The sequence below is a fragment of the Musca vetustissima genome, unplaced genomic scaffold (genome assembly GCF_032173495.1).
Source record: "Musca vetustissima isolate MV318-11 ecotype Yass unplaced genomic scaffold, APGP_CSIRO_Mvet_v1 utg4668, whole genome shotgun sequence".
In the NCBI taxonomy this organism is placed as follows: Eukaryota; Metazoa; Arthropoda; class Insecta; order Diptera; family Muscidae; genus Musca; species Musca vetustissima.
The window spans coordinates 26,995-39,522 of record NW_026879841.1 but is presented as its reverse complement, the minus strand read 5'-3'; the positions used below and the strand labels follow the sequence as shown (position 1 = coordinate 39,522).

Here is a 12,528-nt window from a genome sequence, read left to right as displayed (position 1 = left end):
AAAACTGCTGTACAATTGAGATATTTAGACCAATTTTTGAGGAATCATTCCTGAGGTGTTTTCACTCATATTTGATGAAACAAAATGGTAATCTCCTTAAAGTAATTATAGTACTTTTCTTGTTGCTTTCGTGGATCTTGTATCTATTGTTGGTGAAATCAGAACCAGAAATCAGAAATAGAAGAAGCTATCACAAGAAAGAAGTTAAAAAATAGGTTAAGTTGAATTGTTCGAAAAATGTGAAAACCAAACATCTATGTTTAACTTAACCCTTTGAATAAATAATATATGTGGAAATGAATGTGGTGAATATTTTTCGAAGTTTGATTGACAACTTATAAATTAACTTAATGGCAAATGGGTAAAACAAATGGACGGCATACACAAATAAATTTGTGTCCAATACTTGTCCTCATCTTTTTATAAACACCAACTAACGATTTCAAATTTATCGGGTCCCAGGTTAGGCTATTAAACCAAAAGGATCTTTATTGATTTTTTTATTCAGCAGCGCGAGAAGGGCTCGATATGCTTACATTTGTTTAGGTTTTAATCCATACTATTTAGTTTTCAACATTAAAAATATTCCTAAAAAAACATTTAACTTTTCTAAACATAATTTGGAAACTTATAATTTAAATAATAATCATCAAAGGAATATATATATATATATATATATTATTTACCTTCATAAATAATAATGTGTTATTAAGACCTGCTATAACATTGCATGTGTTAATAGCCCATACTAGTTTTGGATAACTTGTTGTTAGGTCTTCTATCACAACTTCATTTGCCAATAATTATTCCCCGTGCTATCATTTCTTTTAATACTACGATGGATTTTGCAGAAAATTTTGCCGCATAACATTAAATTTTTTGGAGTCACCATCTGACCCGGTGACTCGCAATAGAACGATGTCTGTGAATAGAGTATGATGTCATGATGTATGAAAGTGCAATCAGAACTTTCGACAACAACGACAATTACAATTTTTAACTTCGTGTCTCTTCGTAGACAATCTAAAAACAAACGATGCCGTTTAACTAATTTAACTATAACGGCAGGTGTACTATTTACAAACGGATGGCAAAGGTGTAATCGGTGTTGCTCTGAACATAGATCGCAACAAGAATCAGAGGACGAACGAGTTGATGATACACAGAGTTGGAAGAACGAATGAATAAATTCTTAGGAGTGGAGGCGTTAAAAAAAAACTAAAAACGAAATAGGAAATAATGTCAAATTCAACAGAAGCGAATGGAGAAAAAGGACAAAAGAAATCTCGAATTCAAATAAAATCTGTATGAAAAAATATAAAAATAGTCAATCTATAGTTCAAAATTATTATTAAAGCAACGAAATTAAAATTACAGAGTAGATTGCCAACTTTAAATCTAAACTCCCTAGCTATCATTAAAATCTAAATATAATCGATTCAAAAAATCAATAACAATAGAAGGTATTGATTTCAATAAAATCAGAGAATTCGAGAAACAAAAAGAATAAAATAAAAAAGCAAGTGCCAATTGCAACAGAAAATCCAATGAACAGTTACCAATTTTAACGTTGGAAGGGTTAAATCAAAGAAACCAGCTACCGATTGTAGCGCACTATTGTTAAAATGTGCAACAAATATTAGATAAATATTAAAAAAATCAAAAATGTTTTTAATTTGCAACAATATGCTAAATCTATCTATACATATAAAATAAAAAAAATTTGTTTGTTTGTTTGTGTGTATGTTCCCGATACACAGTGGGAAAAAAGGCAGATCTAGCGCGCAAAAAATAAAAGTAGATGTTTTACTGTGTGGTATCGATATCTTGGATAAGAATAGATTTAGATGGACAATTTTAATTATTTTATGAAAAAAATTGGCAATATTTTTTGTTAATTAACCCACTAAGCACCGATTTTTTTTTAGAAAAAAACTTTTAGGTGAAAATTATTATTTTGAAGCTTGTTAAAAATTTTTTACTAAGCAACATTTTTCGTTATAACTAATAGTACTCCTAAAATAGGAGCTTCTTTTAAAAATTCCGAAACATTTAGAAGGTAAAAAGTGGGTTAAGGGCAAACACTATTGTTATTATATGTATCTTTATTACTGTTAATATTATATACCTAAAACATCAAACTATATATATTTTATAAAATTTAGGCATTACTTATTAAATACTAATCACATTAAGAATCCGAGTTTTGATCTGAATTATTTGGTAGCATTGGATCCTCCAGTAGTTTAAGGACTTCTTCAGATAGTGGCTCACTATATCGATGGTTAAGAGATGTACTACGGGACAAACTTGATATTTTTGGATCAGAAGAAAATAGCAACCTATTGAAAAGATCCCTCATTGTTTCCTCACAACTAATTTGTCTGGTGTACAGTTCCCTGTATTTCCGAAAGTCCTTATTTCTGGATTCCATGGCTTCTTCAGACAACATTCCTATGGGCAAAGCTGCACATTTAATTATATCAGTCAATTTCCATGCTGACGCTCCATTTGTTGTTTGTTCCTTCTGGCGGCCATCCATTTCGTTTTAAATCGCGTACATAGCGTGGTAACTGTTCGACAAATCCCTTTAGCGTTTGCATAATCGGTAGCATTAACTCCAAGTCTATTTAAAACATATTCTTTTACATCAGAACCATTTTTAGATTTTAGCCAAAGAGCTCTCTGAACAAAATTGACATTTTGCCACTTCACTTGTTTAAGAACTAAAATAAATCACTATTCACTTGTTTATAACTTGTACAATCCCGTTCTTTAACACTTATTGAATGAGAAAAATCTATGAATGAACATTTGTTTAATGCGGATTTTTCATTCAGGGGTAGAAAAATCTATGTAATATGTATTTTTGCATTCATAGGTAACTGATACCTGTATCCGACCCTAACGAAATTCGTACGACAAAGTCATCCGAAGTCATGTCAGTCATTGGAAACCCCATAACAGGTGTAATAAAAGTCCATAAACTCCACCTCCACGAAAATCATAAATATAGGTAAAACAGTGTATATATGAATGTTACACCAATGACTCTGGAACCCAGTACTCTGGAACCTTAGGATGGACATTTTGAACTTGTTATTTTTATCTGCTATGCTGTGATCTATTCCAAGTCATATTTGATGAATTATATACAAAAATTCACAAATTTTTAATGTTATTTGAACAAAACCTTAACAAAGCTTCCTACACCAAATTGGCATTTTTTCAAAAAATTGTTATAAATCCGAGAATCGCAGGAAGTCGCAGGAAAAAATTTAGTGTGATGTTCTAGACAGACACACAAGAAAAATAAAACAAAAATCAACGCTGAACTCGACTGCACTCCATACTAAACCCCTATTTTAATTGAAGGAATTTAAAAAAAAAAAACGGACCTTACATATATTTAGCCCGAAACACCTAAATTAAAATAACTTATGGGTTATATATATACCATTTAATTAAATACCTATACTATATATCAAAAATGGACAAAATCTTATAATAATATATTCACAGAATGCACACGACCATCGCAATTTTATAGCTAAAAAATACCATTTTTAACATTGGAAAACATTTCTATTTTAAATGTACCGGTATTCCGTTCTAGCGTTCTATTAAAAAATTTACAAAACTATGACATATACACGTGGGTTTTCAGAAAGATTAAAACATTCTAACATTTACGACAACACAAAATTTGAGCTGGCATTTAAAACTACAAACACGCTGAATAATCTTTTCAGCAAATTAAAAAGTAAAATACAAGACGAGGAGAAATCCAACGTAGTATACCGCATTAAATGTAAGGGAGACAAGTCCAACGTATGCCAAAAGGTATATGTTGGCACTACTAAGACAAAATTAAAGACGAGAATATCCGCACATAAATCGGATCAAAAAGCTCTGTACAAACCCATAGAGCAAAAACAGCCCTTGCAGCACACTACACAAAAACAGGACATACCCCAGATTTTAATGACATAAAAATTCTAACTCAAGAAAGTAATTATCCAAAAAGGTTTACTCTTGAGATGTTGCACATAATCAACACTCCACTTGACATTCGACTCAATTATAAAACCGACACAGACAACTGCGCTCAAATCTATAGACACACAGTAAACAAATACAAATCTCAACACTCTACTTTAAAACTGCATTCATGTTTTAAAGTTTCCTTCAATTTCATTTTTTTATTTTCTGCGCGCTAGATCGGTATTTTTTCCCACTGTGCGATAGACGCTAAAACCGCTGAACAGATGTTAATGATATTTACACTGTATGTCATGACATGCCCTGAAAGTAACATAGGCTAGCTAAACTTCTAAAAATCCGCGTGGATGCAGAGTTATAGCGTCAATAGTAAACAAACCTCAAAATTTCGGAACATGTAATATGCGTATATCTTAACCCTACGGTCAATAACCAAAAAAGTATACGTAGATCAATAACCGTGGTACATTTGTACCCATCCAAAGATAGCTCTGTAACTCATTAAAAAATTGGCCTATCGTGAGGATTTTTGTTTGAAATTAGTCTATACGGATCTGATCTAGATGTAGGAACTCAAAATTATATATACATTAAAAAAATATATACCTAAATCCATGCTTAAATGATAATCTATCTAAAACAATCATAGTAAATTCCTTATAGCTTTCGAATTGGTTAAGCTTTTTTAGTTATTTTTATAATTTTTAAATTATAATTTTTTAAATTTTTTAAAGTTATTACCTACGTAGATCAATAACCGTGGTACATTTGTACCCATCCAAATATAGCTCTGTAACTCATTAAAAAATTGGACTATCGTGAAGTTTTTTGTTTTAAATTAGTCTATACGGATCTGATCTAGATGTAGGAACTCAAATTTATATATACATTAAAATAATATTTACTTAAATCCATGCTTAAATGATAATCTATCTAAAACAATCATAGTAAATCCGTTATAGCTTTCGAATGGGTTAAGCTTTTTTAGTTATTTTTTTATTGGGATCTTATCTAGGTGTTCCTCAATCCCTCTGCAAATTTTTGTGGCCCTAGACAACATGGGGCCATCAGGGCGACTCGTGGAAGTCAGAAACTACCCTGGTTTTCCTTTGGTATACATGGACTAAAACAATTATTATTGTCAATTATTCACATTTTATGAGTTTGGAGATTGTGATTGGCGCATTTTTAACATTATTTAATACTTTAAAACGTTATTTAATTATATTTTATATATGTACGCCAATTTAGGATTGTAATAAACCAGACTAATTCGATTATAGAAAAAGTTTCAGGCCCAATATGAAGAATAATTGGAAAATTACGGACAATAATCATTGTTTTTGTCCCTTTAGAGCAAGGGAAAACCAGGGTAGTTTCTGACTTCCACGAGTCACCCTGATGGCCCCATGTTGTCTAGGGCCACAACAATTTGCAGAGGGGTTGAGGAACACCTAAATAAGATCCCAATAAAAAAATAACTAAAAAAGCTTAACCCATTCGAAAGCTATAACGGATTTACTATGATTGTTTTAGATAGATTATCATTTAAGCATGGATTTAAGTAAATATTATTTTAATGTATATATAAATTTGAGTTCCTACATCTAGATCAGATACGTATAGACTAATTTAAAACAAAAAACTTCACGATAGTCCAATTTTTTAATGAGTTACAGAGCTATATTTGGATGGGTACAAATGTACCACGGTTATTGATCTACGTAGGTAATAACTTTAAAAAATTTAAACAATTATATACATATATGGAAAATATTTATAATTTTTTTCTTCGATTATGTGTGAAAATACCTCAAGAATGATTCCTCAAAATTTGATCCAAATATCTCCATTATTAAAAAATTTACAGCATTTTTATTCAAAAAAAGGTACAAATGTACCCGGTTATTGACCGTAGGGTTAAGAACGGTTACAGATACCGTCTTCAAAATTTGTGTGAATAACGTAAGTGTAAATACACACCATCTATACAAAAACGAGCTTGGTATGATCAACGGAAAATACAATTTCTGCTGCATTTTCAAAATCAGCATATTGAAAACAGAAAACATTTCGTTTGTAGACTCAAAAACCGCTGGACAGATTTTACTGAGACTTTTACAGAATATCATGACATGTCCTGAGAATAACATAGGTTATATAAACCTCTAAGATTCGGCGTGTATGCGGAGTTATAGCATCGAAGGTACTCATGCCTCAGAAATTATGAACATGTAATTCGTGTATATCTTAAGAAAGGTTACAGATACCGACTTCAAAATATGTCTGAGTAACGTGGGCGTAAGTACGCATAAACCATTTAAGAGGAAAATGTACTCCTCATTGCATTTCTATCTATACATATGTACATATGTATATAGAAAATCGAAAGCATATTGTTTGTGGACTTAAGAACCACTGAACAAGTTTTACCAAGAGTACGTCAAGCGCTGGAAGTAACATAGGTTAGATAAACTCCTAAAAATTCGCGTGGATGCGGTGTAATATCATCAAAAATAAACATACTTCTGAAAGAATATATGTTTGTATGTATGTTAGTAGCATGTAGCTACTTTCAAATTTGTTTCAGAAAGATGGCTGCAATTGCGCATCATCCGAAGATTTTGGAACGTTGAGGATATATTTTGAAATACATAAAATACAAAATATGTACATACATATGCATGTGTTTTGAAATACAAATAGAAAGAAATAATTGACATTATAATTTTGTCAGTTTGTGAAAAATTTTATTTGAATAAAAAAAAAATACCAAAACAATATTATTCTTATAGAAAAAATGTCAATGCCTGATATCGAATATTAGAGTTGTTCATATATAAAAAATGGCACGTGTGAGACTAATTGAGAATAAGTTCATTGAAAATAGTATTTGAAGTGAAGACCCTAACATACTCTAACAATTTATTATACACCCTTTATAACCCTTGATTTTAATTATAAAACGATTTATTTTCATCTGGAAAACACGTTATAAGGCGAATAGTGGGATATTAAGATGTGCAAAATATTTTTTTACCCTATTAAGTGTACTTATCTGTACTGACAATAACGACCAGTTCATTAATTATTCTAACCGTCTTCTTTTTACATTTTTTACTTGTAAATATTAGGGAATAATTAATATATGCTTTATTGAATTTACAAATACTATCGGATTCAACCTTATAACTTTTTGTTCATGTAAATTATACTTTTTAGAAATGGTTTAACACACTTTCACATGTTAATCCCCTAAATTCATATAATTCTTTGTATTTTCAGGAGGGAACGACAACAATGCATTTTATATTGGCCATGATAATGGAAATGTACTTCTTTCTAAATCCCTAGATTGGGAAACTAAAAATTTTTACAATTTAACTATAACAGTCAGTGATGGAACCAATATTGTAGAAACACAATTATTTATTAAAGTCGTCGATACGAATGATAACCGACCCCAGTTTACCAAAGATATTTACCGTATAAACATATCTGAGGGTATAAAAGAAGAAACCATAATATTGCAACTACATGCATCTGATAAAGACGAAGACAAAAAAATATTTTATACGTTACATGGATCGAAAGATCCATCATCCTTAGAGTTTTTTCGCATTGATTCTGTTACAGGAAATGTTGTTGTGACTCAAAAGTTGGATTATGAAAGAAATAAACTTCACGAATTAATAGTTATTGCAAAGGACCAAGGAACACCAGCCAAGCGAAACTATGCAAAGATAATAGTCAGTATTTACGATCATAATGACCATAGTCCAGAATTTACAAGTAAAATGCTGCAAAGTAAAATTCCAGAAAGCGCAGTCGTGGGTTCAAAAGTGATTCATGTAAGCGCAACGGATAGGGATAGCGGAAAAAATGGTGAAATTATGTATTCCATTATAAGTGGAAATGTTGGAAATATATTTGAAATAGATAAAATGGTTGGAACTGTCTACTTATCACAAAATTTGGATATAATACATATGCAAGAGTACATGCTTCAAGTTAAGGCTTCGGACTGTGGAAATCCACCTTTATCATCACAGATTCCTGTTCATATAATTGTTGTAATGGCAGACAACGACCCTCCAAGATTTACTCTTGCGGAAAATGAAATTGAAATTTTTGAAAATCTCAAAATTGGTTCATTTGTAGCACACATAGAAGCCAGATCATCGTCTTCGGTGTTTTATAACATTGTTGATGGCAACGATGAAGGGTATTTTTATATAAACCCATCTACCGGAGTTATATTAGTCAATTTAAAAATCGACTATGAACAGATAAAGTAAGAAATTCTGCAGTTTTTATTATATTATATTTTTTATTTTATTGGCGTAATTTTTATTTTCAGACAATTTAATTTGACTATTAAAGGAACAAATATGGCATCCGCATCTTCGTATCAAAACATAATTATACATGTTTTAGATGTAAACGATAATCCTCCTTATTTTGTTGAAACAGCATATTATGGACAAATATCTGAAGCCTCCGAGCCGGGATCTTATGTTAGCAGCAATAATTCAATCAATAGGTATGTATTTATTTATATTGTAAATTTATAGTATATATAAGAATATTATATATACAGTAAAAACATTAAATACTATGGTCATCAGCTATTATATATATATATATACAATGCTATTCAAGGATATTTGAGAGAAAAACAAATTCATTAAAGAGCGATGGCATTATATTTGATGTACTATAATATACTATCAATATGTTGGTTGTTTATAATGCGAAGCATGTTGAAACCTTGGGCTTGTAAAAAGCAGCATTGTCGCTGAGCCAATGGTCTGCATGTTTGGGTAATATGTTTAACAGTAAGGCGTTTTTGTTGATTAAATTTTGATGAGTTAAAATGACGAACAATGTGTAAATTGCGAAATTCTTCATTTGGCGTATCACAGGAACTTTCTGGATGAATAAGGTTTGGTTTAAAAAAATGGAGAAATTTTAACAAAATATAATTAGCTTGGCAACCCTGTCGTGAATGTTCACTAATTTTGTGGTGCTCGTTTAAAAAATATTTAATTTCTAACAATTTGTCTGTTCCAGTACTTTTTTAATAGTAAATCTAGTAAAAGGGAAACATTTCAAAATTGCTCTCAGTGTACAAAATAATTTGAAAAGTTCGGGAACGCAAATCTAGTAAATATGCCAAAATTAGACGGCAATACTTCAAAATCAACATAACAGGCAATCAGAAGTAGGCATTCCTGTTTACCATTTTTACTCGACCAAATTTCTCGAGTAAAAAGTTTACAAAGAGAACGCCATTTTGTTTTGTGCTCTCTTAAATTTAAGTCAATGTTTTACCAGTTTTGTGGGTTGAGGAACGGTTTTCGAGTAAAAAGTTGCAAAACATGTAAAATGAGTAGAATCTTTTAGGTTCTGGAACGGAACAAATGTAATCTGTGTTTGTGTGGTAACAGTGTTTAAAAGTGTAGTGAAATAATTTTTGTGCATTTTGATCCAATTGGAATTGTGAAATTTAATATTTTTTTAAATTCTAATTGGCATTTTGTTTCCATTCCCAATTTGTTCCATTGTTACATTAGCTTATATAGTTGTTGTAACATTTTTTTATTTATTTTTTAATTAGAGATAATGTTGGTGTCCGTTGGTGCTGTGTTCATTGTCGAAAACTCTCAGACGATTTTTATAACTTTGTAAAAGACTTGTAGTCGGAGCTAAGGTTAGGTTAGGTTTGGGGATGTGCAGTCACATGTGTGACTGCAACACTCTGAGACCGGTTAGGTCCGTTGTGATCATCCACAAGAAAAGATACAGTGAAGAGAAGAGACCAAGAAGACAGATCTGTAGGGGAGAGAAGAGTAGTAGATTAAAGGGGTGAAGAATGAGTGAAAGGTCGATGGTCCTATGAGTCATACAGAAAAAAACATTACGTGCCAATGTTATGTGCTCCTAACCATTTTATGTTTCTAATTATGCTGTAGATTAGAGCAGGTTCGGTTGATGAAAAAAAAATTAAAAAAAATTATAAAAATAAACTTTTTAAAAAATATAAAAAATCAGGCTCCTCTATAGATTATGCTAAATATGCTGTCGCAAGGTCTAAATATGCGTCAGAGTCCCGAAAACTTTACAATCTATATTTAAACAAGATTAAACTTAATTTCAAATCCAATCCTAAATCTTTTTATGACTTTGTTAATATAAAAAGAAAAGCTACGTCAAAGCCCACCATCTTGAAATTCAATAATCAGACATTTGAGAAAAACTCTGAAATTTCAGAGTGCTTTGCAAATTTTTTCGCTACAACATATTCATATTCACCCTGTCCAAATAAAGATACATATAGTTATAAATTATCGACGATAGATCAAATATCTATGCCTTTTTTACAAAGTCAATATGTTTCTAAAAATCTACGTAATTTGAGATCAATTAAAAGTCCAGGTCCGGATGGCATTCCTAGCATAATTCTAAAGTACTGTTCAGATACATTAGCTATCCCTTTAACGCTATTGTTTAATTATTCCCTGAAATATAGTCATCTTCCGACCTTCTGGAAGAAATCCTATATAGTTCCTTTACACACTCCTCTTTCTTCTATTTATAAATGATTTACCAAATGCAATAATCCACTCCTAATTGCTAATGTATGCTGACGATGTCAAGTTGTTTATCACACATAACTCCATGAAGCAAGCTGATTTACTTCAAAATGATTTAAATAACCTTTTTCAATGGTGCGAATTAAACTGCATGAATTTAAACCTAAACAAATGTAAGCATATGTGTTTTTCCAGATCTTCTACTTTAACAAGGCAATACAATATTAATGGTACTGTTTTATCAACTGTTGATTCATTTGTTGATCTTGGTATTTTAATGGATCCAAAATTAAATTTTAATAATCATGTTATTTCTATGGTAAACAAAGCCCACGGTGTCTTAGGATTTATAAAACGATGGGCTAAAGAATTCTCTGATCCCTACATTACAAAACAACTTTTTACATCTCTTGTGCGACCCATATTAGAATATGGTTCTGTTGTTTGGGATCCCCAATATACAATTTATTCCGATAAAATTGAATCAGTGCAGAAACAATTTCTAATTTTTGCGCTGAGAGGTTTACATTGGAATAGTGACTTTGTGTTGCCTTCTTACACTAGCAGGTTAAAATTAATTCGATTGCCAACATTAAAAAGTAGACGTATTATGTTGAACACTATGATAGTAATTAAAATACTAAGCGGTAATATACCCTCAGACTTCCTAATTTCATCCATTAGAATAAATGTTCCTTTTCGATCAAGTAGATATTATCAAACATTATACGTAGATTTTCATCGCACAAATTATTCTATGGGAGATCCACTTAGTAAAATGTGTATTGATTTCAATTCTGTGTATTCTAACGTAGACTTTTGCATGAATATAGACCTAATAAAATCTAATATAATTATATTTTTAAATGAATAATAAAACTTAATAACAAACTGGCTGTTGAAGTAGATTTCTGTAGCTGGTTTTCTATCCCTTCTCATTTTCCATCATAATGCGGATTATGATGTGTACGCGATCCCCTCGGTCGGCAGGGTGGGAAAGTAAGGCGTGGTAACGTACGAACAAAAAAAAAAAAAAAAAAAAAAAAAAAAAAAAAAAGATGAAGCTGAGACCCGGTAGAATATGAGCACCGATTAGTCTGTGTCGCCTGTCTGTGGGCAGTGACACAGGAGATGCTCAATTGTCTCCGTCTCCTCCTCGTCAACACAGAGTCTACAGTAAACAGTTGCGTCAAGATCCCATTTACTAGTAAGGGCCCTGATGTTGCAGTGACCAGTGATGATTCCCGTCATCACTCTAATTTCAGCTTTGTACAGGTTCAATAGTGAGTGCGTTCTTTTGGTAGACAGAGTCGGCCAGATTGATCTTGACACGTTGCACCTAGGTTCGTTGTGCCAAAGTTCGCGGGCTGTTTCGTCAAAGAATGCCTCAAAGTTCCTATAGAAAAGACATATGGGTGGTTTAAGTGGTTTAAGTGAGTCATCAGTTTCTAGATCGGTGGATTGAGATCCTCGTCTAGCTAGTTCGTCCGCTCTTTCATTACCCAAGATGTCACAATGTCCTGGTATCCACCAAACCGATAGCTATGGTTTAGTTCTTCCAGAGCTGTTCTACACTTGAGGACGGCTTCGGATTTGATGTGGCAAGATTTGATGGCTTTAAGAGCCGCTTGACTATCTACAAAGATAGTCACCGGTTCAACGACCTCAGCATCCAGGTTTTTTATCAATTCCGCTGCCTTCACGATCGCGAAGATTTCAGCTTGGAAAACACTACAATTACTATCCAGCTTGTAGGTCAACTCAAGGCCTAACCTTTCACAGTAGACGCCTGCCTCAGTACCTTCTTCCACCTTGGATCCGTCTGTATAGAAGGCCAGACCGTCCAGAGGAGGGTTACTTCTTTTCCAGTCGTCTCTACTAGGGATAACGACATCTACATCGTCAAATCTAAGGATTGGTGATATATAGT

The 12,528-nt window shown here is 32.0% G+C and overlaps 1 protein-coding gene across 1 annotated transcript in view; it reads left to right on the top strand.

Annotated features, from left to right (window-relative positions):
* LOC133324972 (fat-like cadherin-related tumor suppressor homolog) overlaps positions 1-12,528 on the top strand; it is a 117,973-nt gene that overhangs the window by 83,820 nt on the left and 21,625 nt on the right. Inside the window, exons 8-9 of the mRNA XM_061533795.1 lie at positions 7,288-8,296; positions 8,363-8,545. Coding sequence (XP_061389779.1) covers positions 7,288-8,296; positions 8,363-8,545 — 1,192 coding nt within the window. The remainder of the gene's footprint in view (positions 1-7,287; positions 8,297-8,362; positions 8,546-12,528) is intronic.